At 52.3% G+C, this 24,506-nt stretch overlaps 10 protein-coding genes across 10 annotated transcripts; 4 read left to right on the plus strand and 6 right to left on the minus strand.

Moving 5' to 3' along the window:
• Positions 1–71: 71 nt before the first annotated feature.
• On the plus strand, positions 72–1,136 carry AYO21_05112 (hypothetical protein; the record flags this gene model as incomplete). Its single annotated transcript, XM_022655083.1, has 1 exon — positions 72–1,136. One exon carries the CDS (start codon positions 72–74, stop codon positions 1,134–1,136), a length of 1,065 nt encoding a protein of 354 aa, XP_022512568.1.
• Positions 1,137–1,237: 101 nt separating this feature from the next.
• On the plus strand, positions 1,238–2,944 carry AYO21_05113 (hypothetical protein; the record flags this gene model as incomplete). Its single annotated transcript, XM_022655084.1, has 2 exons — positions 1,238–1,382; positions 1,434–2,944. The coding sequence occupies 2 exons, from the start codon at positions 1,238–1,240 to the stop codon at positions 2,942–2,944; spliced, it is 1,656 nt and encodes a 551-aa protein (XP_022512569.1).
• Positions 2,945–4,244: 1,300 nt separating this feature from the next.
• Positions 4,245–5,690, minus strand: AYO21_05114 (hypothetical protein; the record flags this gene model as incomplete). Its single annotated transcript, XM_022655085.1, has 2 exons — positions 4,245–4,788; positions 5,584–5,690. 2 exons carry the CDS (start codon positions 5,688–5,690, stop codon positions 4,245–4,247), a joined length of 651 nt encoding a protein of 216 aa, XP_022512570.1.
• A 771-nt stretch (positions 5,691–6,461) lies between these two features.
• AYO21_05115 (hypothetical protein) lies at positions 6,462–7,432 on the plus strand (the record flags this gene model as incomplete). The annotated part of the gene is made up of 2 exons (XM_022655086.1): positions 6,462–6,526; positions 6,577–7,432. The coding sequence occupies 2 exons, from the start codon at positions 6,462–6,464 to the stop codon at positions 7,430–7,432; spliced, it is 921 nt and encodes a 306-aa protein (XP_022512571.1).
• Positions 7,433–8,208: 776 nt separating this feature from the next.
• On the minus strand, positions 8,209–8,586 carry AYO21_05116 (hypothetical protein; the record flags this gene model as incomplete). The annotated part of the gene is made up of 1 exon (XM_022655087.1): positions 8,209–8,586. The coding sequence occupies one exon, from the start codon at positions 8,584–8,586 to the stop codon at positions 8,209–8,211; it is 378 nt and encodes a 125-aa protein (XP_022512572.1).
• A 576-nt stretch (positions 8,587–9,162) lies between these two features.
• Positions 9,163–9,558, plus strand: AYO21_05117 (hypothetical protein; the record flags this gene model as incomplete). Its single annotated transcript, XM_022655088.1, has 1 exon — positions 9,163–9,558. The coding sequence occupies one exon, from the start codon at positions 9,163–9,165 to the stop codon at positions 9,556–9,558; it is 396 nt and encodes a 131-aa protein (XP_022512573.1).
• Positions 9,559–10,420: 862 nt separating this feature from the next.
• AYO21_05118 (hypothetical protein) lies at positions 10,421–16,428 on the minus strand (the record flags this gene model as incomplete). Its single annotated transcript, XM_022655089.1, has 10 exons — positions 10,421–11,767; positions 11,878–12,358; positions 12,583–12,927; positions 12,978–13,202; positions 13,254–13,565; positions 13,622–14,326; positions 14,387–14,512; positions 14,561–14,660; positions 14,836–16,185; positions 16,245–16,428. 10 exons carry the CDS (start codon positions 16,426–16,428, stop codon positions 10,421–10,423), a joined length of 5,175 nt encoding a protein of 1,724 aa, XP_022512574.1.
• A 1,787-nt stretch (positions 16,429–18,215) lies between these two features.
• Positions 18,216–18,587, minus strand: AYO21_05119 (hypothetical protein; the record flags this gene model as incomplete). Its single annotated transcript, XM_022655090.1, has 1 exon — positions 18,216–18,587. One exon carries the CDS (start codon positions 18,585–18,587, stop codon positions 18,216–18,218), a length of 372 nt encoding a protein of 123 aa, XP_022512575.1.
• A 1,323-nt stretch (positions 18,588–19,910) lies between these two features.
• Positions 19,911–20,837, minus strand: AYO21_05120 (transcription elongation factor S-II; the record flags this gene model as incomplete). The annotated part of the gene is made up of 1 exon (XM_022655091.1): positions 19,911–20,837. The coding sequence occupies one exon, from the start codon at positions 20,835–20,837 to the stop codon at positions 19,911–19,913; it is 927 nt and encodes a 308-aa protein (XP_022512576.1).
• An 808-nt stretch (positions 20,838–21,645) lies between these two features.
• AYO21_05121 (hypothetical protein) lies at positions 21,646–23,772 on the minus strand (the record flags this gene model as incomplete). Its single annotated transcript, XM_022655092.1, has 5 exons — positions 21,646–21,743; positions 21,795–23,263; positions 23,314–23,551; positions 23,605–23,673; positions 23,736–23,772. 5 exons carry the CDS (start codon positions 23,770–23,772, stop codon positions 21,646–21,648), a joined length of 1,911 nt encoding a protein of 636 aa, XP_022512577.1.
• Between the last annotated feature and the right edge of the window lie 734 nt (positions 23,773–24,506).

The following is a 24,506-nucleotide window of genomic DNA, read 5'->3' on the forward strand; positions in this document are numbered from 1 at the left end:
TCCTCGATCGAGCACCCGCCGTTCTCGCACTTACCCAATGTGGTGTCAGTCCGAGTGGATGAGATGCCACTATGCAGAGCTATTCTCTGTCATCCGCGCCTCCTCCCGGCCCCAAGAACTACGTCTTTGTCGATGAGCATAACCGACATAAGCGACTCAAGGTAATGAGAGCCTGTGAAGGATGTCGTCGACGGAAGATCAAGTGCGACTCTGCCACAACCAACACATGGCCTTGCGCCGCCTGTGTTCGGCTGAAACTTCAATGCATCCCTCCGGCGGGAGGATTGGACGGTGATGCAGGAGATATTGGGCCGGGGAGTGCTGGCGAAGAGACGGGCGGACCGCCTTCATACTCAGCCGCATTAGTCGCACCTGGCCAACAACAAGTCCAGAGCTATGCGCCCGCAGCCCCAGCCTTCCAACTCAACCAAGGAACCCCATACTCATACGATGCATACGTGACCAATCACCAGAAGCCGTTGTTCCAAGCCAACGAAAAGACCTACGACAGCTTTTACCCAGACTCCCATCAAATCCCCGGGACGCTACACGACACCTTCCAGAATGCTTCTCAAACGTATGCGCAGACCCAATATGATGAGACATCTTTCAGGCAAGAGCGCGCTGGGTCTTCCCCGATCGACCAATTCACTGCCGAAGATCTCATGGAACACCTTGGGCAGCTCAAGATTGGTGAAAGCGGAGTCGCTCCCTATATTCGATCGGAAAAAAGCAGCAAAGAACTGGACCTCCCCATTCAGGAACCTGAACCTGAACCACGAATTGCTGCTGCCTTTAGCACCGATGCAGGCTCTCAAATCAGGATCCCTCCGGCCCTGATGCCGTCGCACGAGGACGCGATGCAAGCCTTTGAGACGTATTTCAATAACGTCCACCCATACGTGCCAGTGCTGAACAGACAACAATTCTACAATCAGTGGCACAATGATCAGTCATCCATCTCACCTCTTATCCTGGAAGCCGTTTTTGCCAATGCTGGTCGCCTGTCAGATGATCCAGCCCAAGGCGCACAATGGCTTGCTTTGGCCAACAGTAAGTACGATACACCCTTTTGGCTGTACGCTGCTAACAAGCGGGAGAACACGAACCGTTCTTTCTGGACAGTCCGCGGTTGAGCAATCTTCAGGCCTTGTTACTTCTGCTAAAAGCGCGAGAGAGTGCCCCCAAAAGAGGTTACTACTATCGTTCGTGGATGACTTGTAAAACGGCAATCACGATGGCAAAAGATCTCGAATTACATCTACACTATGAAATCCATTCCTCGGGGGAGTCATGTGGTTCCGACCCGACTGAGTGCCTGACAAAGACTCGAATCTGGCAGACACTTCTGGTTTGCGAGACCATGGTAGGAGGTCCGCAAGGTGAATAATGCTCTTCTTGCCGTAGAGTGACGTTGACTGACATATATCCAGGACGAACCGATTTCGGTGTAGATCCGAATTCTATTGATATTAGCGAAAGCCCGCCGGGCTCTGAAATGGACGACTACGAACGGACAATTTCGAGACAGTTTGCATACTTCGTTCGCAACGTCCGCAACATTCGTCTCATCACGGACGTCCACCGCAGACTGCAACGGAAGAAGGATTGGGCTCTGGACAAAGAATTCGTGGCATACAACGCTTCCTTTCAGAAATGGCCGGATGAGCTTCCACCAGACTTACAACTGCCACTTCCACCGACAGGCGAGACGCCTAATGTGACTTCCCATTTTCTGGGAAACATGCACTCTCATTATCATCTGGCCATCGTGATGCTCCATCGGCCACAGCTGTCAGCGTCTCAGTCGTTTGCTGCTGATAGTCAGTGGCGACACCATATGAGTGTCTGCTACAATTCGGCCAAGATCCTTTGTCGACTACAGGAAGGAATTCTAGCTAACTTCGATTTGACGGGGTTGTTGGTGATGCAAAGGGGGATCAATTTCACCATCTATGCCATCCTAACCTGTATCATGATTCACCTGGTTGCGCTTTCCTCGCCGGATCCAGAGTTCAACTTTGAAGCAAAGGACTACTTTGTACGACAAATGAGGATCCTTGAGCGGTGTATCTCTGCCTGGCCAATGCCAGAAACAGAGGCTCAGATCAATGCTCTTCGAGCCGCATTTTCAGCCGACGTCAACAAGCCCTTTGAACTCAAGGAGTCGTTTCCTCATGGAACACCGTCTGAGAATTCTCGCCCGTCTCCTATCTCTCCACCGTCGTACGATCGACATCAGCTACCGCTGCAGTCACAGGGTCAGAAACTCGTCGACCTTCAACAGTCGCAGCAGCAGCAAGCACAGCCTGGTCCGTACGGGGCACAACATCTAAGTCAAATGACACGACAGACCCCATACCTCTCCACGCCGCCTATTTCGGTTTATGCCGCTGATTCCAAACCTCCGACACCCTTGTATGGCCAGAACTACGAGCTGGAACAAACACCCTTTTCAAGCATCCCGAGTTCCGCGGGTGGTTACTACCAGCAGCCGACGTCGGCGACCGAAATTCAGTGGAATCCGACCCCGATCATTGACCAATTTGACACGGCGTTCGCTATTCCCGCGTCGGCGCTTGCTCCTCCACCGTCCCTGTACGGCGGCAGCGGTGCATCCCCTCCAGGGAATATGCAATCCATGCAAGCGAGCTTTACCTCGACCAGCTCCCCCACCTACGGAGCGGCTTCGTTGCCGAGCTATACCCCTCAGCAGCAACAGCCCCAACAACACTACTTTGCCGCACAGCAGTCGCAGTCATATCAGAATGCGTCACCGCAAATGGTGTCAGACTCCCAGCTGCCCATGTCCGCCGGAACCGCGTACGCTACAACCGGAGTGGGGGGCGCGGCTATGCTCGTGACCCCTCAACAGTGGCAGCAGAGTGTTGCTAATGTGATTGATGCAGGCAGGTTGAAGAGGAGGTGGGATTACACTCATTAATATTTTGGGTTCTTTTGCCTCTAGTTGGGTTATGAACTATCAATCACAAGAACGCGAAGGTTGATCTGCATGGTACCTCACCATTACAGCAAGGGCGCGTTCGCACAATGATAGTATTCCCAGCAGGCCACATACTTTGAAGGACAGCCTGGGGATACTGCTTGGTTGGGGCAGACTCGCCTTCGATCCTGTGCCCGCGCACATTCCCATATCCGCATGTGCCCAACTTCCCCATGCTCAGCTTGGACGGGTGCGCAGGAAAGGGTTCTGCATGCGCTCCATAAGTGGAGAGGGTGATCGATCACTTACCACGCGCAAAGGAGCAATCGTAGAATGGGCATCAGCGACAATAACAATGCGCGAAACAAAACGAAGACAAACACCATGGTCAACGGCCACGTACGTTTCACCATATGGGCCGAAAGCTCCTGGGCGAGGAAATGTGAGAGAGAGAAAGGGCCAGGGTGACCGGGACATGGGCAATGGTAACGACTTATGATCAGACGGGATTGACTGACTGCCTGGGCAGATATGCTGCAATTCTTGCAGTCTTACGATCGATTGATCAGGATGGATACCTGTGCATGCGTACATGTGCCAGTCTCGGAGATATATCTACGAAAAGGGACCGGAAGTCAGAAGGAGAGCCCTATTTTGGAGCAGGTAATCTCTGCTCTAGGTCATTTGTAGACCGGATTGGAAAGATATTGATGACGATGATGACATTAGACGAGAGTGTCTATGGCCGGTTTGCACGATTCCATGGATCGCAAAATATTCTCTCTTGGCCTTCTATGTGATTTTGCTCTTGCCTCTATTCTGCCCCTCCCAGAGTCCGGTTCATGCTCGTCATCGCATCGAGACAGAGACGGCTGAGATTGCTTGAAGATTCCTCTCGCGCGCGTTCAAGTCTTGCCTTCCCTTCCCAAGGTATCTAAGGGGCATGGTGTGAGGGATCAAAAATGTGTGCCTCCGCTACCGAGCGAAGGCCGGACGGGTCTGCCCAGGCTAGCAGACCCTACATCAACCCATTGTATCCCCTTTATTAGAGACCACTCCCCACACTGTCGGGCGCTGTCATAAGACATTGGATTCACCCCGGTGGTGGGAGATTAAATTCCGTGACAGAGCATGTATCTTGAGCCAGCCCGAGGAGGAATAATGCCGCTTTTCGCAGACAGTTCCTGCTTGATTGACGGGCTGTGTTTGATAGGCGACACGGTTGATATTCCAACCCATATCTTGAACCTTCGTTGTGTGGCTTCTGCTTGCACGTGTGCCGAAATATTTGTGAAATCGCTCATCGCCTCGTCAACCATTGTCCCAAACTCCTGTCCCACGCTTCAATCCTGATAGGCATCTCCATCTGCCAAAAGGGGTTCTTGCACACGTAGTCGGCGTACCGCTCGTAGATGCCCTTCATGAGAACGTCCGTGTTGGGCATGCTCGGGTCGGTGAAGAGTAGAAACTTTGTCCCGCTCAGCGTCTGGAAGACCGTGAGGCGGAAGAATGAGGATTCGAGGGACTCGATGCCCGAGGGCGGCACGGTCGGGTCTGGGTACGTCCAGTTCCTTCCTGATGGTGCGGTGCCCGAGGAGGACGTCACGGGGAGCTTGGGGGTGAGAGAGCGCGTGATTGCGTGCACGCCGTGGAACGTGCCGGCTAGCACGAGGTAGTCGTTCGTGGTGAGCGTCGAGGTGCCTGGTAGTCCCAGCGTGCCCACCACTTGGGATTGACTCTGGCCCGCGAGGCTGCCGGCGCTGGTGCCCGGGGTCGTGGTCGGGAAGGTGCGGTGATAGATGAGCGAGCCGGCTTTGGAGATGATGAGGAGGGCGAAGACGGGCCTGCGCGCGCAAATATTGAATTTAACCAAGGATGGCCCAAAAAAAAACTCCATGGACCTCAGAGGCATTGAATGGGGGGGGGAGGAGAAAGAAGACGATCGAGGTACATTTCCACACCGCGCCTCGACACCAGGTTGAACTTACATTGTGACTCTGTGAAGAAGTGAAACGAGCAGATGGGAGGAAAGGTCTGCTCTTAACGGTATGGCATCTCCGCTGTCGCCATCGCTCACCCGGTCACTGCATCAGGTACAGTGGTGGCCATGGAAGGGGTCAGTCAAGTGAGAACGAGTAGCGAAGATGTGTGCAACATTCTGTGGGGGTCTGGGGGCGATCATCGCTCCCCCGCTTACACCTTCCATCTAAATCAATGCTCGACGGTCGTCCCAGATGTATTCATAGACGTCTATTCATTGAATCTACGAGGATATCGGAGCGGCTGAAGATCTGACCAAACCCCAGATCTCGCACTGTTGGTCGTGCCTGCAAGTAACACGCAGGCAGAAAGCGCTGGCCATAGTCTGTCTCGCCCAGGCTATCTGCACGTATAAATCGTGACAGATTGCGGCTCAAAACAAGTATCATAAGTGCGTCTTCTACTTCCAGGCCTTGCTCGGCCAGGATGGTCGAGAGGCACTCTATCGCGTCTCCTGGCTCCCAATGGCTGAACCACTCTCAACACATTCTCATCTTGTCCTCCCTCTTCTCGACCTCCGTCAGCCACTGTATCAGCTCGTCTGGCTCCCTCCTTGGGTCGGTAGGGTTTGCGCCAGACATAGTATACCTCGTTCGCACAGGCAGCGCTCCGTCTCTAATTCCCACTCCTTAATGTCAGAATGGGGATTAAGCTCTTCGACCACCGCCTGGAGCTTCTCCTGCGAGGCCGTGTCGTCCCGGCGCATAGTGAAAAAAAGGTCGTCGTCCACCATCAACGTTGGTAGGAGCTCGGTCAGGTGAGGGTCGCGTCTCTGTCTTCCACTATACTACCCTCCCGTATAGAGATGGTTGGTGTCTGTCGGCGCATCTGCATCTGGCGCCTGAGAGGATCCCCCTTCGCCTTTCTCAAATCCACGTCACTGGCTGTCATCCATTACTCTCCTGTATCTTGCTGCTCTGAAGCGTCAACGGTGTCTGCCCATATGTCACAACCACGCCTCCATCTATGCCCTATCGATCTTCGACTTGTTTCCCTACAGAAGGTTTAGTGAGGTAGGTAAAGCATCTTTGAGAAACCTGAATTCTTTGAGATCATCGCATGAGTAGCTTATACTGTTATTCCCTCAATACAGTGGTCGAGCGGAATCCAGAAGTGTAGCCATTTCTAGTGCAGTAGATGAATATAGTAGGATACAGTCGTAGATGGCAGTCCAGCTCAAGAACTCCACGCGGAGGACGCCAAGGCTGCGCAGGGGCGGTGGGGGCGGCTCTCCTGCTGCTTGACGCGTTGGCGGCTGCGCCTGCGTCTGTGCCTGCATCAACCTTCAGGTTCCGCCAGCAACAGTGATTCTAGCTTCCAGGTCACTTCATTCCAACTTCCTCCGTCCGCATCCTCTATTCTAATTCCTCACAGTCCACTCTCACTCTGAAACTCAAGTGGCTTTTTTGTCAACTCCCAGTTCGACCAGGAATCATTGACGTAACTGTGAAGTTCGGGTTCACACAACACCGCCAATATGGTGCTCGAGGCGACCATGATCGTTGTTGACAACAGCGAGGCCAGCAGGAATGGCGACTATCTGTATGTGAGGTCCAGAAGTCATATACGAGTAGCTACTTATTGTCCGCCAGACCCAATCGATTCTCAGCACAGTCCGAAGTCGTCTCACTCATTTTCAACGCAAAGACCTCCTCAAATCCTGAATCCGCGGTCGGCATTATGTCCATGGCTGGGACGGGTCCCAAGGTCCTTACAACCCCCACGAACAACATTGGCGCCATCCTGGCTGGCCTACACGAGACCAAGATTAAGGGCCACATAAGGTTAGGCACGGCTATCAGCGTGGCAATGCTGGCCCTCCATCACAGAGCAAACAAATCCCAACGACAGCGGATCGTCGTTTTGATATGTAGCGAACTGGATCCGAAATTCGGGGACAAGAACGACACAGAGAAAGAATTGATCAAGTTGGCCAAGAAGTGCAAGAAGAACAACGTCTCGGTCGATTTTGTGGCCTTTGGCGATGCCGTTGAATCAAGTACGAAATCAATACTGGAGAAATTTGTGGAAGCCGTAGGTGGCTCGTCGGGAGAAGGAAATTACCTTGCCGTCATCCCACCGGGACCGGGTTTGCTTAGCGACAGCCTCATCACTACGCCTATCGTCAGCATGGGTGGAGATATGGGAGCTGGAGCTGGTGGTATGGAAGGGATTGAGACTGGCGGCGGCGCTGGTCGATTTGATGAATTTGGCATCGATGCAGCGGCAGACCCAGAACTCGCCATGGCTTTGCGGATGAGTATGGAAGAAGAACAGCATCGTCTGGAAAGAGAGCGTATAGCACGTGAGGAGGAAGAGAGACGGAATGCGGATAGGATGGAGACCATCACTGAAGAAGGCCAGGGTCAGCAGCAGGGCACAAACGGGGAAAGTCAGGACGGCGCTGGGTCCAAACAACCGCGGGTAGAGGATGATAAGCAGGAGTGATAACCGTCGACTTTGTATTTGTATTTGGGGCACATGGAATAAACCGAGCAACATTTATGGTCTGCTTGACAGATCGGAGGAAATACCACTGAAGGTGTCAAGCTATTCGGACGGACTTTTGTCTACCCCAGCACACTGTTCTGGCGAGATTCTTTATGGTTTTCCATCATTTCCTCCGGCCAATATTGCTCCGAGACACGAATTATATCCTATTCCATCCAGAACCAACCCCTGCGGAGTTCCAACGGTCTCGCGTTTCCTTGATTCGGCGCTTGCAAAGCAATGTAGATAGATGAGCCGTACGTGGAAAAGCGAACACCATCCACCCCGGTGACCATGATCGGGGTTGGAAGTGACACCATAGACAAACTGCCCCTTTTGTGTGCGCAGGAGACGATCCCCGTAGAGGATACTTCGGCACGACAAGACTTTCCGCAACGTGATGTTGAGCCTGACCTACGTCGCAAGTGATCCATTCTGACGATTGCTGGATCGGTTGGTTGATGAAGAATCGCCCTGTCTTCTTTCGCAAAGAAGTAAAATCTCCATGCGGCGTGCAGGTGTTGTCGGCCAGTATTTCCGCACGACATCCCATCCTGGATTACCTCTACCATGACAGGATTTGAGGGCGCATTGTTCTCCGTGCGAAGGGGTATGCGACGAGGATTGTTGGGTATTGTCGTTTACGCAACATGCCCGCTCCCTCCACGTTTGTGCGTGTGGTGTGGTGTGGTGTGGTGTGGTGTGGTGTGTGTGTATTATGTATGATCGGTATATCACCGTGCACCTGCTCCTCCTCCTCCACCTCCAGCACCACCCATGATCCTCTCCTCCCGACTCCTCACAATCCTGGCCTTGTCCCCAGGTAGCGGCTTAAGCTCGTCGTTCGGATCGATCGCCACCTGCGCCCCTGTGGCGGCGCCCACGTCGGCGCCAGATCCGCGCATGTTGCGTGCATCGCCGGCGGTGGTCGTCGTCGTTATCCTCCCGTCCACGCCCACGCCTGGCCCCGCGCCGCCGTTGCGGAACAGACCTTCGGGATCCTCGCCGGTCTTGAGGTACCTCGCGTAGGCGAGGCGGCGGAGGTACGCCTCCTCAAACGCGGCGATGTCTTCGTTGGTGACGGTCAGCGCGGTGGGTTTGCGCCGCAGCATGGTTGCTGTTTCGAGGATGTGATATATGTGATGGTGTGCGCGCGTCCAAGGACAGGACGAGACGGGACTGGTTCTTTGGGGGAACTGGTGGATGTGTCTTTCTCTGGTACGTATGAAAACTGGATGGATAGTCGATCTGTCGAGAGGGTTTTGTTTTAGGGGGGTTAAAATCGACCGTTTTGTGGCTGTCGCCTGCGACGATATTGAGGATAATGATATTGGTTAGATGTGGTCATGCACAAGTGGCGTTGTGTTCATCCCGCGGTTGACTTCAAGGTTGTTTACTACGTATGTATTACCTAGCGAGTATTATTGTACTTGCATGGTGGGTCCCCTGCAAACAACCCTAGGGGCCGGCCCGCCTAATACCAACTCCGTCTTCAGCGGATCTGATCAAACCAACCAACCAACCACACAAGTCTTCTCCCTACTCATATGTAGGTAGGTACACCTGCTAATGCAACAACGCGCTCCCTGTCCACAGACCCAGACAATACCAGTGCCCTACCCAGTCTACGACGACGACGATCACCACTCTCCCAATCCCGTCTCATTAAAAAATCACGCGTCATCCAAATGTCCCCGACTCGCGAGATCAGAATCCAACAGGCCATCACGGACTACCAGACGCGCAAGTATCCGTCGATCCGCGCGTGCGCGACCGCGAACGAGGTCAACTACGCGACGCTCAGCCGCCGACTGAAGGGCAGCACGCGGTCGGCCACGCTGTCGCACGAGCCGCAGCAGCTGCTGTCCAACGCGCAGGAGGTCACGCTGAAGGGGTGGATCTCCGACCTGGAGGCGCAGAGCGGCAAGACGGTCAGCTTCGACTCGGTGAATAAACTCGTCGGTATCCTGAGCACGACGACCGGAGGGTCCGGTCTGGTCGGTCATAACTGGCTGCCACGGTTTATTCAACGTCACCCGGACATTCGCTCAAAGGTCGGACCGAGAAAGACACCAAAGCAGTAAAGAAGAAGGGCGGGAACCAGAAAAAAAAACCAAATCAAAAGTGCACACGACACATTCACATTCACATTCACATTCATGGCCAGGGAACGGATATTCGTCTTTGTCTCCAACTAGATAACCCCACGCTCGCCCCCTTTCGATGATTGGAGCACGGTTCCACAACTCGCGCAGCTTTCTCGATCGATCATAAAAGGGTTTGCGCGTCCGAGGAGGAAAATGCACCAAATCGCCCGTCTTTTCACAGTCAAACACGGGCAATTGGGAGCTGCCAGGCTATCGAAACAGGGCAGTACAGGGCAGGGCAAGGCAATCCAATGCCGACGAGTTATTCGCTTGTATGGAGAGAATACAAAGCAAGCTTCTTCCCATTAGGCGACAACCACCACCATCACTACAATCATACCTAGAATGCATGTATACGCCCACAACGATAAAGGGGGATAATGGTATTTGGGCGCATCTCGAGCTTGAAGATTCTGTGACCAGGGCGATTTTCTCAGTCAGACCGTATAGCATCAATGGTGGCTTATAAACTGATCGCGATCACGATCCGCCTGGTGGACCTGGTCTCACTCGGGACTAGTATAGTGGAAGTGTTTGGCCAGACTGTGATGGTTCATGGGTTTGTTACGGCTGGAAAGCGGCCTATGTGATGATGTGGACAGCCTCGTTGATCCATATCGTTATGGACCAAGAGTCTCACGAATGCCACTAGCAATACGCAAAGCAAAAGAAGCAGGAGCAGGCCCAGAGTCGACATAACTAGTTCTCCATTATATTATTAAGTGTTATATATCCAGGGGAATCAACCAGTGATTCAACACCTTGGTCTCCAACACAGCTGTTGCACTGTTGGCCGGACTCAATCTCCATGTCCCACGGCCTCGACGTCAAGTTCTTGCCGTCTTCTCCAGAAGATTGGGGCCAGACGCTTATTCCGCCTGTGCGATTGAGTTGCCTTTTCGTCTTCATCTTCGGTGTCGCTGAAGTTAGAGACATTCTCTATCGCGTGACGGTATTTTTGCCTGCGCTCTTCGAGCTCCATCGCCCTTTTCTGGACATCTTGCCTGTGGGCGTCCCTGACCTCTTCAACCGTCATGCCCTCAGTCAAATGCTTCGAGATGTCCTTCAAGCGTGGTTTGTGCATAAAATTCTTGAGTCTTTCGTGTCGCCATTTCTCCCTGGCCTTCTCCGCTGCACGTCTCTGTGCTTCTTTCTTGTTGGAGGCGTCGACCAAAAGCTTGCCTCCTTTCTCCTTGCCCTTGGTGGCTTTCTGAGTAGCTGACAGTTGCTCGTCGGATTTCGCAGTTTTGAGCTGATCCTGATGCTTTTTGCGGTTGCGTGGATATTGAGGCAGGTCGAGGAACATGAGTTTGATCAGGTCGTAGAGGTTCAGCGCCACAAAGCCGAAGATCCATGTGAAGGCGAACAAAGGGAGAAGGAGTATGCCCAGGAGAAGCTTGCCCGCGATATTTCTACGATCCTTCATTCCTACCACTCTCCAGGCGACGAGGACACGGCCGGAGGGATAACGCACAAACCAGTATTTACACTTCTGTCCAACTTTTCGCCATTGGCTTTCCGAGTGCTCGGTAAAACCAGCTTCATCTGGTAGATCAAAAACCCACATTTTCCATTTTGCAATCTCCCTCATAAAGGTTCCAGCGTTGAGGACAAACGCAAGGGTGGCAATCAGTGCGATAATCGCAGCAGTCACAAACGAAACGGCGGTACTGTGTGACGGGGCTCCGCCCATACTGAAAATGCTTGACGCGAAACTGAGAGGTAAGAAGACGACGGTGGCGTAGGTGAAGATGCGCACATCGTCCGCAGATCGATTGGACACTCGTGCTTCCTTGAGTTGCAAGTCGTCAATAAGCCACTCTCGGAGTTGTTTGATATGATTCAGTTTCGCCTCGACCTGATTCTTCAGAACAGCCATGTTTTGAACATTGGCTTTGGCTCGGCGACGCCAAATAGAGATCTCGAGGGCATACGCAGCTTCATCATCACGCGTCCAACGAGGCTGAACTTCGCGTGCATTTGCTCGGTTTTCCCACTTGTCGGCAACATTTCGCACCGCTTCTAGGTTCTCAAGAACGTGACGGAGAAATTTGACCGTTTCGCCGTATCGGAAGTAGGTTGTCTTGTTCGTCTCGAACGTCTCTCGAAAGGTGTCATAGGCAGTGGCAGTGTACCGTCCATTGCGCTGTGACCAGATCAGCTTCGACGTCAGGATCAATTCAACGGACAGATACCGACATCTTCACCAAGGATACCGGAAACGACCCTCAAAATATTTTGTGTCTCCTCACATACAATCCTGGTCGCTCTCTCAAACCACCTTGCTTCCAAGATCTTTCGCTGGCTGTGTTCAGTGTCTCTATTCCCTTCCCCGGTAGGCCTCATTAGATTGAACGAGTTCACATCGGCAAACCATCGATCTTCGGTGTCACATTCTGGAAGATATACTGCGGCATAACAGGTCCAGTATCGGTCATAAAGGTCACCATCAAAACGGAAAGAAATTGCGCATTTCTCGATGCAATTTGTCTCGTCGCCCGGCAGTCGAAATGGCTTTCCCGAGAATATAGACTGACTGCGTGGATCTTGCTCGTCATCGGAATCATCATCATCGGTCGGAGCTGACCAGTCAGAAATGACTCTGTAGAAGCCAATATGCAACTCGGTGATCCAAGAATTGATGGACTTGTGCGTCTGCGATATCTCGTCAGAAATGAGCTCTACAGACCCTCCAGGGAAATGTCTGTACATCTTCACGGTGAAATACGTCTCGTGACTGGTGGCGAGCCAGAAAAGTCGCTATTGAGTATCGCTCTTTCTCTGGAACAGAAAGATAGAGCTTGTTTAAGCTGTCAGTAGAGCAACAGGTAGATGGCTCTCAGTGAGCAACAGATCGGTGGCCGTACCGCTAATGAGAACCTTGGTCCACACTCATATACGTATCTGGATGTCAGATGTCAATGTCAATCCCTAGGCATGAAGCAGTTTCTCACAACTCACATCAGCCTCTTCTTCACGTCATTCTTGGTCCTAGTCCTGGATGTGCGCTCAAGAAGCTCCCAGGCGTTAGGGATGAATTCTTGAATCCGCGATTGACGCTTGCCGGCCCTGATCACGTCGACGACACTTCCAAGCCGTTCATTGTCAGCATCTCGAAAGAATTCGTCGCTATCCCGATCATATAAATCAATTGCTTCGTTGAAAACGGCATAGGGAAAATTGTCCTCGCCATGATTCAAGTCTCTGAGATTGTCCAATCCAGAGCGTACTGTTTCTTTGAGGTCATCTGGTATCCCATAATCCCCGCCTGACCTGTCCGCCAAACGCTCCTGTTTCGCGAAATACCTGTAAGCATTAGTCGTCTCTCGGACTTCTCCAATGAAATTGTACAGTACCATGGAGGGTCAAACAACCATTCTGGTTCGCACACCTCAGTCAAGTCGACCACGTTGGCTCTGTCAACACTTGTGATGTTGTACAAGCCTGCCTTCGTCTTGGACCGGATGGCTTTGTAAGCCTTTTTCCAAAGTCTCTCGTCGAAGGTGACGCCATCTCTAGAACTGTCGGAGAGAGTGGAAATCTGTTTTGGGTAGAATGCAATCAGGTTTCCATAAGTTACCCTGAATAGGTAATAGGGCACCCCAAAACCGGCATTTGGAAGGTGCCCGTACCTGCGCTGAGGCTTCTTGTCTTTTGGGTCTATCTCTTCAGCCATCAGTCCGCTGCGCAAGACACACCCCAGCAGAACAGTTATACACGTAGAAGCCATTGCTGCTGGGTCTTTCGATTTATCGAGTGAAATCTTGCTGTCAGAGGCCAAAATAAGGGCCAAGCTGTATCGGAGGGGTTTCCTCCAAAACGCCTCCAGTTGAAACTGTTGCGCCTCAACGGCATTCGACCACTCATCAAGTCGATATGGAGGACGATCGGTATCAAAGAAACCGAGATCGAACTTGGGGCAAAGTATCATGGATTCCGTATACCTGAAAGAAATCAGCTCAACACTCCAAGTCCATCGAGAATCAAATGACATATATACCAATTCCATCTCGGCCGCTCCTTAGCACAGCGCTTGATGGCCAGGAGTCTCTTCTTGTTATGTTTCACTTCTTCCACCAACGAACCCGAAATCGGTGTGTGATTCTTGAACTCGACAGATTGGATCGTCGTCTCAACAGAAAACCTTTCGATCTCGAAAGAGAAGCATTCCAAGATCTTCTCCCGAAGAGCAGAAGGGGCTAGCTCTTTCGCAAGACCCGTGCTTTCCAAACTGTCGATAAGCTCCTTTGTGATAGACCGTAGCGCAGTCCACATGGCAACGTCGCCACATGTTTGAGAATCAGTATTTTCTGTCTGAACTTCGTTTAGGATGCTGAAGACGGTATGAAGAGCCTGCCAATACTGAATAGATTCACACAGATCGTACTCGGGGATCGATACTTGCTCGTCCTCTCGGTAACTGGGGTCCCACCACGACACTTGTACAGTCTCTCGACCCGATTCCCAGAGGCCAGAATTTTTGTTCCGGGTCTCGTGAAGTGCCTTCAGCCAAGGTAGAAGTCTGTTTTTAAGGGTGGCCAGAACAAAATATCGGCCCATCGGAAACTCCACATAGAAATCAAAAAGTTTCAAGAAGTTTGTAACGGTGTGAAGATGATCGTCCTCAGGAAGTTTCTTAGCACCTGAAGCGCTGTAAGTGTCGGTCCACAATCCACTCTCTGTCTTTTGGGCGACTTCAAAACACCTGAGCACCAGTGTCAGATAGGTCGAACTGGCATGCTCCTATTTGAGTACGGAAATTTACCACGCTAGATGACCTTTGCAGATTCTCTCAATGCTTGAGAGTAGGGAAGCTTTCAGCGAGTCGTCAATGATGCCTTCTTGGCTCACAAGAAGCCGATGCATACACCCGAGAAAACGGAACTGATACCTGTGCAGTGGGATTAGAACCGACACAACCGACAGGAACGACCCTTACAGAGTGGCTGAAGGAAGCATGGACACATCTCGCAGGTCCTCAGTACAGAAGAAGTAAGCACAATCGCCGTCTCTTTTCCCAGGTATGCCAATGGGTACCACTGTTAAAATGTGCTGCAAGTATCGACGAAAAAGGAAATTGGTTCGCTGGTCTGGAAGATCCTGGATCCATCTTCCAGGGCAATTATGACCCAAGTACTCATGGGCATCCACGTAGCCACAAGCTTCAAGAATTAGCAGATCCAGGGACAAGAGTTGCTTCACGATGCGGCTCACCTCGTCGAGTCTTGGGGTCTGCTCTTAACAATTTGAACTTGTCGGCAACAAGTGTCTTCATTTCTTGCTCATATGCTTCGCCCGCGTTTCCCCATAGAATGTCTGAGAAATCATCGGTTCTGGGAACATGATCCTCGAACCACCAGCACGACCTCCATTCAATCCCAAACAGACGATGAGAGTAAACGGGGTCGCCTCCAAGGTTGTGGAAGGGGACCTGAAACATGACGCGAGCCTCGCCTTCTGGAGAAAGTGATTGCTGGTCCTTGGGGCGATTTGCTCCCATCACGAGATCCTCCAATGTGCCTTGCTGTAAATCTTCTCGTGCAGGGGCCACGTGGTATCCAGGAACTCCTTCTCGTAAGAGCTTGTTTGCCTGCTCACTATCGTCGTTGGCTTTAGCATTATCGTAGGCTGTCAGAAATGATTCCTCATGGCGGCGTTGCGATGCATAGAAATCATCACTTAGTGGCCTCATGATTTTCAAGTCATATACCTGGTCTCTTGTCCATCGTTCATAGTTAAAGTCATAAACAGCCGTCAGCTCTCGTTTCCCACTCGGGGCAACCTTGGTGGGCAGGAGATGGTAAATGGCATTTGTTCGCTCGTCCTCTTTGCCCACTCCCAGCCTTGTTGGTTCACTGCAAGACTCAAACAGATCTTTCGAAGTGACAGGTAAGAGTGTCACTGGATGTCCATGGTCCGTGTATAGGGAGGCGCTGAAATTGGCATAACCGCCAGCATTGCCGCAGAGGACGATACAGGTATTACCTGAGACAGATATCCCTCCCTGGAACTCCGTGGGGCTTCGGTATTGGGAATCTTGATAAAAGTCTCGCGGGTTATCCAGAGTAAAACTCAGGTCAAATACCAGATCTACCGTGGCTTCAACGCTGCCTCTGTTAGAGAGCACACATTGATGCACGACCTTCCCATCCACAACGGCAAACACCATTTCGACTTCAATATCCTCTGCGGTGTATGAGAGCTTCGGCCACCTGTCATGGATGTACGAAACAGGGCGGAAATCTTTCTCAGGCAAGACCGATCTGTTATTCAGGCGCAGCCCGATGCCTGGACAGGAGCCTTGTATGATGTGGGCGAATTCGAAGATGTCCGAGTTGGGACGAACGTAGATTACTCCTCTCGGACCAAAATCCAGCATGCGCCTCACCTGAATGAGTTCTCCAAACTCGCTGATATACCCCACTGTGCCCTGTCCATCGCCGAAAGCGATGTCTGTCCTTATAGCAGGTTTTAAGTCTTGTGGCGGCTCGAGGACGCAGCCATGTCCAAGACTGCATTGTCTCGTTGAGGCGGTTGAAGGAGAGGAGTGGCTTGAAACTGAGCCTGCAAACACATCGCCCAATGAGCAGCAGTGGGCGGAAAAGTCAAGAGGCGCGACCAACCTTGAAGTGTCCTCCCACTGTTCTGTGCATTCAATGTATCGTCCGTTGTTGCAGTCGACTCCGCTAGGTCACTGTTGAGCTGCAAGGACAACTTGCGACATCCCGGTACAAGGTATCTTGTAGAGGAGGGGTTGCCTTGGAGAGTGTCCTGCTCCGTGTCTTGATCGACGCGGTCGCCAGTCATTTTCCCAACGATACCATCGATGAGAAGTCTCAGACTGCGGCAGTTGGCCGACAGAAAGGCGAAGGGATCCCATCCGGATGAACTTCAGCTCCAGAACTCAGGCCTGCAGTAAGGCTGGCGCCAGTGAGCCTCAAGCGCGAGATGGCGGCTGAGGGGCAAGCAACCTGGCCGCCAATCGCTACACATTTGAGTCGCTGCCCCATGACTGGTGTGAGAGGAAACGAGAGGCCGCAGAGATAGCGGCGCCAGCCTCTCTGAAATCGCTCCATGACTTACAGCTCCACGGCAGACTTGTGTCGAAGCGTTCACGGGAGGTAGTAATTTGCGTAGTAGGGCAGACCCTGAAGGATGACTGAAGTTTATACTGAGTCCTACTGTACCTCGTACTCGGTACGGAAAGTGATTGCATGCTCCTGGCGCCTGCTTGTGCGACACTGCGAGTAGGAACGTATGTACCTGGTCTCGGCAGCGCGGCTCTTCCCGCGGGGCATCACCGCACCACAACTGCCTGGCAGGCCACACATCAATCTGGTGCCCACAATCAAACCTTCAAGTCATGGAGCCGCACAAGTATCCGGCATGGGTGCTGGTACTGTGGTCATTACATCTGACAGGCCTGCAGCATCTATCTGCCATCCACATTCTGACTTTTCCTGTTCCTTGTCATTTGGTCAACAGAACGCATCCTGCCAGGGTTTCATCAGATTGGTTGGAACTCAAAGAACTGTGGTGCCTACTCATGCAGCCTATTTGAACCCTGCGCAGCCCTCAACACAAATCAGGGTACTCCAAACCCCTATTACAACGAAGAGCGATTAGACGGAAATGGATCATCATAAGCAGTCCATCCACCCGATCTCGTACTCTGATCTTCCATTCCTCTCCGACCTCGTCCACACCTGCAAACTCGCTCTCCCCATCAATCGCCTCTTATTCAAAGATTGGCCCAATGAGGCTGCTCAAAAACCGCTCTACGCAGCTGCTGTTGAAACAGCATTCCAAGGTGAATTTGTCGATTGTCTAAAATCAATCGACGAGAAGTCGGGGGACATTCTCGGATATCTTGCCTTGACTAGAAAACGGTCCTCTGCCGGGAATACAAACAATCAACCGCCCTCCGGTAAAGGCATCGGAAGTGAAAAGCCACAGGACATACCAGAATTTTTCAACTCGGAGGTTCTCGAAGCAGTATCCGGGGCGGTTTCTGAGATCGCCCGAAGCGCGGTAGGATTCGATCATTTCGGTATAACGTCTTGTGGCCAACGATGACCACCTATGCTGACCAAGAGGGAGCAGAGCTCTCATATATCTGCGTTAAGCCTTCGACCCGTCGACAAGGGATAGGCTCACAACTGGTCCATGCCTGCCTCGAAAGGGCAAGGACTGAAGGTGTCCCACTCGTGGTCTGCTCTGAGCCCGCTGCGCACGATTTCTTTCTCAAGTTAGGCTTCACGGATACCACAAGCGTGGACATTGATTTGAGACGGTGGGCTCCAAAATACAGTGGTTTTGGCCTATTCAGATTATTTGGAATGATTTGGTCTCCTTGATTTTTAGCCATTGACGCTGACCAGCAGCCAGCCAAATGCCACCATTCTGGAAAAAAGAGAGAGCACTCCTATACTTTCCCCTGCTATGGTCAAAGTGCGAGACATGAAGCAAGTGCTCCTATCTCACTCACCGCTCCTTTAGTTTTCCTTGATGCTTGAGACAAACGCCATTGCACACCGCTTATTCCATCGACGTCCAACAGAGAAGATCGCCGTGGAAAATGACCGAACACTCCTTCACGCTCGATCTCCCAACACAGCCTGAATGAAGGGCAGAAATCCGCTTGGCCCAGAAGTTGCATCCTTCAAGTGTACGCAGGTATCCCCGCTGCGGGAGATGGCTTCTTTGACAATCTCCAGGCGTAGCTCGAGCTCCAAGCCCGCACCTACAAAGACATGCTGGATCGTGCGAGCCTCTTTGGCGGCTTGGTCGAAGGCACTTTGTACGTCGTCCAGAGTAGTTCCTACATAAACCCGCCTGTCAGACCCGGGAGATGGGGAGGCCTTCTCGTCGATGTTCATCTGCAGGAGCCGGGCTTGCGCCTCGTCCAAAGCGTTGCCTTTGCGGGCGACGAGGAGGACGGTCAAGGTGGTGTCGAGGGTGGCCATTATTCCTATCCCCTTGTTTTGAAACCCCTGTATGTGGAGCAGATATGGGCTTTTCGAAGCCTCTTTGCAAAGAAAACCGCGATGATAACAATATGACGATGATAATATGATGATGAGGAGACAAGTAAGCCACTTTCAGATCGTGTCTGGTCGTTCCCCGGCAAGCATCCTCTAATATATTTTATCTTACCACCCGCCATTCAAGCCCGTTCCATCGCTCTCTTTATATACACATACGTACATATGTATATCCGGGTACGAGGTACCTATGTATGCGGTATGTTGGACCCTCCCCGGACGGACGGACGAACAAGGCTGGGCGCACTAAGGGGCGAGGAGGTGCGGCGAGGCAGACATGAGTGTGTGGGATATCGATCGGCACGGTCAATTCATTCCCCCTCGCAGTTCCCCCCTACCTACCTAGAACCTCGTACTCGTATCATCACAGCCAGCCATAGTGGCCGGGCAGCTGAGGCTTAATAAGCCGAAAAGGTCGGGATCGGGTCAAGGACATGATTCCCGCCGAGTTGTTTTATCTCCTTGGGACTTTATACAGGTCGCAGTTCAGCACTTCCCTCGCTCTCAAAGGGGGTATCGGCTTTCATCTGGCCCTGGAGCCGAGTGAGTGGGTCTTCTTGCTTGCCCGTCAGGCCCATACACCTGTCTACCCCGGATCGTTGAATGATGTTTGGTTTCAAAGAAAAGTTTCATTATCTCATGTTCATTGAGGGAATTTCTTGATACAAAGCTGCAATATTCTCCATTGGGAGGACCCAACTTCTCCCTGCCCACAGACCCAGTGTTCAGCAGTTGGCCGCTTTCATCTTGCTCCGCCTTTGTGCCTGCAACAATCTCTATGCGGCCTCGCAGTGAGTCTTGTCCATTGTCTCCGTCCGTTTAGAGCCGTACTGGGCGCCTCCATGGCGGGCTTTTCGTCCACCGGTCCTCTTTCAGCATACGCTCTGACCACTCGCTGCCTGGCTTTCCACGAGTGCGACACCTAGATTTGTCAACATCGACCGGGAGCGTAGAATGAGAAGATCAGCTGGTAGTGCACTTGGCAATGGTCGTCTGGGGAACTCGGCTTCCCAATGCACGGCACGCGACACCAGCCTGCGTTCGTCTCTTCTGTTGGCCGGAGTCAACCGCGAACAAGGACACCCCGAATACCACCTCAAGCTTGTCTCTCATCTTCTCCCAAGATCCATTTCTTTTGAAGAAACCAGCTCCAAGTGTTGCCCAGGATAGCTTGCCCCTTTGGTGCCACTTTGAATCACATAACCCGCCCAAAAAATCCAGTAGAACATTAGTTTTGCGCAAATCTCAAGAAAATTTCCACCGGTTGCCACAATTAAGACACTCGCAAAAGGTTGTCATCGGTTCATCAGCACTCCGCGTCTGCGCTTGAGAATAGCTGACCTTTTTCTGGTGACACTTTCCGCACTCCAGAGAAGTACTCACGGACTTCTCTTCCTGTGCCACCATGGCATTATTCATGTTCTCCTTTGCTATCTTGCGGTCTTCCTCTAGTTGTTGCCGCGATTTCATCTCTTCGTGTGACATGGTGACAAATCGTTGTGCGGTAACTTCCCCCGACAAAATGCGCACTCGCAGTCCCGGGTTGGATTTATTCTTGAGGTTCTGGTACAAAGAGCGGATTTTGTCTTTGTACACGGTCGAAGCCGAGGACCCTTTAGCGTCAGGGAGATTGAGGGCAGCGGTCTCGATTTGCTTGGCCAGGTCAAGGATCTGTTTCATGGGAATTTCGGAACCCAGACATAGACCATCGTAGATGAGCCCGATACAGTTGTTTCGAGCCGTGTCGGATGTCAACTCGTCGCGCGGTACTTTATCCGTTTTCCAGTTGCGTTTATCAGGTGCAACTCCAGGGCTGGCCGCCTTTGGCGTGGGTGTGGCGGGCTTCTGGGGTACCGGCGAGCTCGTGCCATTCGACCTCGCCCCGTTGGCGGTAGGTGTAGACGTCCCGCTCGCCAACTTTTGCTCGTTCACCACATGCCGCCAGCGGGATATTATCTCTGCAGCCAGTTGGCTGACTTGAGGGTCCACGTTAGGTACTCCCTTCACTTTATTAACGATCTTGCCTATTCCCGTGGCGCGCAAAAGTTCTTCGCTAGGCCGTACGTTCGCCTTTAGGTCGCGCAGAATTGTCAGGATATTTGCAGACGGCTCCTTCGCGGCAATAGCTTTCTGGAGTGCCGAGCCCTTGGAGAGGATCTCCCTGCGATCCATCTCGACAGTAGAGAAATGTGTGGTTTCGGCGGAGAGAGCGAATCAGGCGTGAACGGCGGTGACGAATCCCGAATGAGTGCTGAGGGTTCGGACAGAGTCGGCGACGGTGTTTCCCTATTTACTTGATGGTGATTAGCAAGTCAGAGTGAAGTGACCAAAGGTGGGAGAGGATCATGGCAGGCAGAACACAGTTAGAACATGAAGACTCCCGGTGAGCATCGCACCCCCAGGCACTGTGCGCGCAACCTTAAGGCCTCGTGGGAAACCTCCTCTCCCGATTTCCTCACGGTGAGCTTGTCTCTTCGGGTGCGCGCAGTGTTGGGCCTCGTTCAGAAGGTGGGATGTGGGCGAGATGCATGAGTTCCATCAGGCAGTCCTTACCTGAATCAATATCTCGCTGCGACCATTCCGCACTGTCCCAGGGTCCACGGTCTTGGATAAGTCCTCAGATGTGCTGGCCCACGAGATCAAAGCTGGTAACAGAAGGAAAGATGTCGCATAAGGCCTTGCGTGGGAGTTGAGGCGAGCGAAATAACGGTTCCGGAGGTGGAGTCAAATGACTGTCATTAGAACCAGGAATTTCCGTTTTCAGACACACCGAGCAAGACCGAGACACCAAAAAGTCTCCTCACTACAACAACAGGCATGCAACATACATAATATGTCCCGGAAGTGGATTTGACAAAGGCAGCTTGATTTATTTTTAGTCTCAGAACATACAAATGCTATAGCTGCACATGATACAAGGGTCAACTCCATGCTGTCTCCCAACCCAAAATGCTTCCGAAGGAGACACTGATCACGCGACCTAATATTCCAGTCGAACTTCTTGACCCTTGACGCGGCCAATGACAATGTCAGCTGCATATTTCGGAATCACTTCGTCGTCGTGAAGCATCTCGAACTCTGTGCAGATGTTAGCAAGTATACCGTCAAATTGAGATCTGGCAGGCTTACCTTCTGTAGCATCTTTGCCCATGTGGCTGAACAGCGCTTGGGGACCACCTGGATGCTCATCGAGCCAGTTGGTGACGTCCATCACGACACCCTTGACGGCAATCCACAGGTCATCCTTCTTGTTGTGTTTGGCGACCTCTTCCAGACTGTACTCTTGCTCTGGGACCTTGAAGTTACTGATGTCGTTGACATCCTTCTTCTTGCCAGGATCTTGGCTCTTGTCACCGTCCATCACCGGAGCCGCGCTCTTTTGGGCTTGCTGTGAGATCGTCTCAGTCCTTGCTGAGGGTCCCGAGGATCCACTACCACTACCCCATTCCACTGAGATCTTCCCGGGAGTGCTGGGATCAATATGTAGCGAGATCTGACCCAGACGCTGAGAGGCTCCGGCGGCACCTCCCTGGGTGGTAAGCTTCTGCAACAGGTATTGAGACGCCGATGCACCTGCAACACGCCCGTAGACAACACAGCCCAAGAGTGAGGAGCCACCGAGACGGTTGGCACCGTGAACGCCGCCTGCAAGTTCACCACAGGCGAAGAGAGCTTCAAAGGGTTTATGTTCCCTGTTGAGCACTTGAGCCTTGTCGTTGATCTCCATACCACCCATGGTAAAGTGCAGCACAGGCTCCATCAGTGCAACGTGGAAAGTGTCGTTGATGTCCATGGGCATGTTGTGGAAATATTTCTTTCCCCAAGGGTCCTTCTTTTCGCCTTTGGCAATAGCGTTGTACTCCTTGAACTGCTTGTCCAGCGCTGCCTCACCGCAGCCAATCTCCTTGGCCAGCTCCTTGCCGGTCATCTTCTTCATCAAGCCACGACCGGAGTAGTGCCGGGTATGGAAATCAAGGACATTCGAGGCCTTGGAGTTGAGAACCAGGCGAATGGGCCATTTGCCCTTCTCCTTCTCCTCCCACATCTTGCCAGAGACGTAGTCACGGTGACCGAGATCGTCACAGAATCGTTGGCCGTCGCTGTTGAGCAGAACACCACCTTCACCTCGCAGGGCCTCAGCAGCCAAAAACTTCCACTTGGAGTTGGGATCCTTAGGATCGACTAGACCGGTAGGGTGAACCTGAACCTTGTCCATGTCAATGTCATTTGCGCCAATTGCCATCAACATCTTGTGCCCGTCACCAGTGGCGTGTGTGCCATTGGTCGAAGACAGATTGAACGTGTCTGGTCTGTGCTTCTTGAGAAGGGATGTTTCTGTGAAGTCGGCCGCATATCCACCAGTGGCCAGAACGACTACACCATCCACCGAGTGCGACGCTCCGTCATATTCGTAGGTAACACCGGTGATCAGGTTGCCCTCTGTGTTCAAAGACGTGACCTTGGCCTTCTTGATAACCTGAACTCTCTCAGGGTCCGACTCGCACAGCTCTTCTAGTCTTTGCATCAGAGCATAGGTGATTGCCATACCGGGGAATTTCGCATCATGTCCTCGGTGGGTTCGGGGGAAGGAGTGACCACTATACACTGCATTAGACCCGGTATTTCAAGGATTCGAAATCTCACATACCCCAATCGAGAAACAAGAGTCAGGTCGAGATTGAAGACATCCTGAAGCCATTCCACGGCAGCCGCGGATTGGTATGTGAGCACTCGGATGAGATCTGGTCTGGCCTTGTCACGGGCTGACTTGAGCGTATCCTCGTAAAATTGCTTCACACTATCTTGAATGCCGAGATCGACTTGAGTTCGGGTGAGGGCACCGTTGATACCAGAGGTGGCTTTTGTGGAGTTGCCACCGAAGAAGTCTGCGTTTGTGTTAGCCATTGTCTCGTCATGGAAGACCCTCGATTCCACACACTATTCTTGTCCAAAACAAGGACGTTGCCTCCATTAAGGTAGACGGTATGGGCGGCACTGAGACCAGACACTGTGATGTCGCAGAGTTAGCTCATCAACTGCACCAGCATCAAAAGAGGGAGGGTTCCGTACGGCCACCGCCAACAACAATGACACGAGGAGGGGTCATTTTCGGACAGACAGGAAGTAATTCGAAGGCGGCAGTAGACGGATAGGAGGAGGTGAGAGGTATGGAAAGGAAAGAGAGAAGAAGGATGATGAGTTTTCGAAGCTCGAGCGAGATGAAAACGATCACCTGCGCAGCCAGTAACGGGGACTCGAGGCAGTCAATTGTCGTTTATGCCACTGGGCAACCTAGGAGCGAGGAGGAAGGACAATTCACATGAAATGAACCTCGGCTTCCCGGTAACCTGCCACCTGCCAGCCGCTGACTGCCAAATATGTTCCAGCTGGTTGGTTGGCGCCCACAACCCTGAATTATTCCGCGTTCCGCTTACGAGTACGGGTAATACTCAAGTGCCAGGTCCACACACAGCGATCTTACACTCAGCTTCGCAAGAACAAAGAACTATTGACTGTCCTCCCAGGCGTTGTTGGGTTCGGCTTTTGTACCTTGTGGGATCCAGGAAAGCTTGTCATATTCGCCGACTTCTAAAGGACTGTGTCCCAGCTTGGCCGGGGAAATTTCCTTTCATCAGTCACAACAGACCAGATGAGGGTCGCAGTTCTCGCCTGTATTCTGTGCCCCGGGGTTGTCTAGCATTGTGCTAGGGGCTACTACACCCCTACAGGAGTCGCTCCAGGCTCTTGTGCTGGGGTCTCCGCACAAGCCTTCTCCAAGCCCGAGTCCGCGGACTTCACATGCTTCGGTCTCAATGCCCGCGGCCTTCCAGCCTGGCTCGA

This window comes from Fonsecaea monophora (assembly GCF_001642475.1).
Source record: "Fonsecaea monophora strain CBS 269.37 chromosome Unknown Scaff31, whole genome shotgun sequence".
NCBI lineage: Eukaryota > Fungi > Ascomycota > Eurotiomycetes > Chaetothyriales > Herpotrichiellaceae > Fonsecaea > Fonsecaea monophora.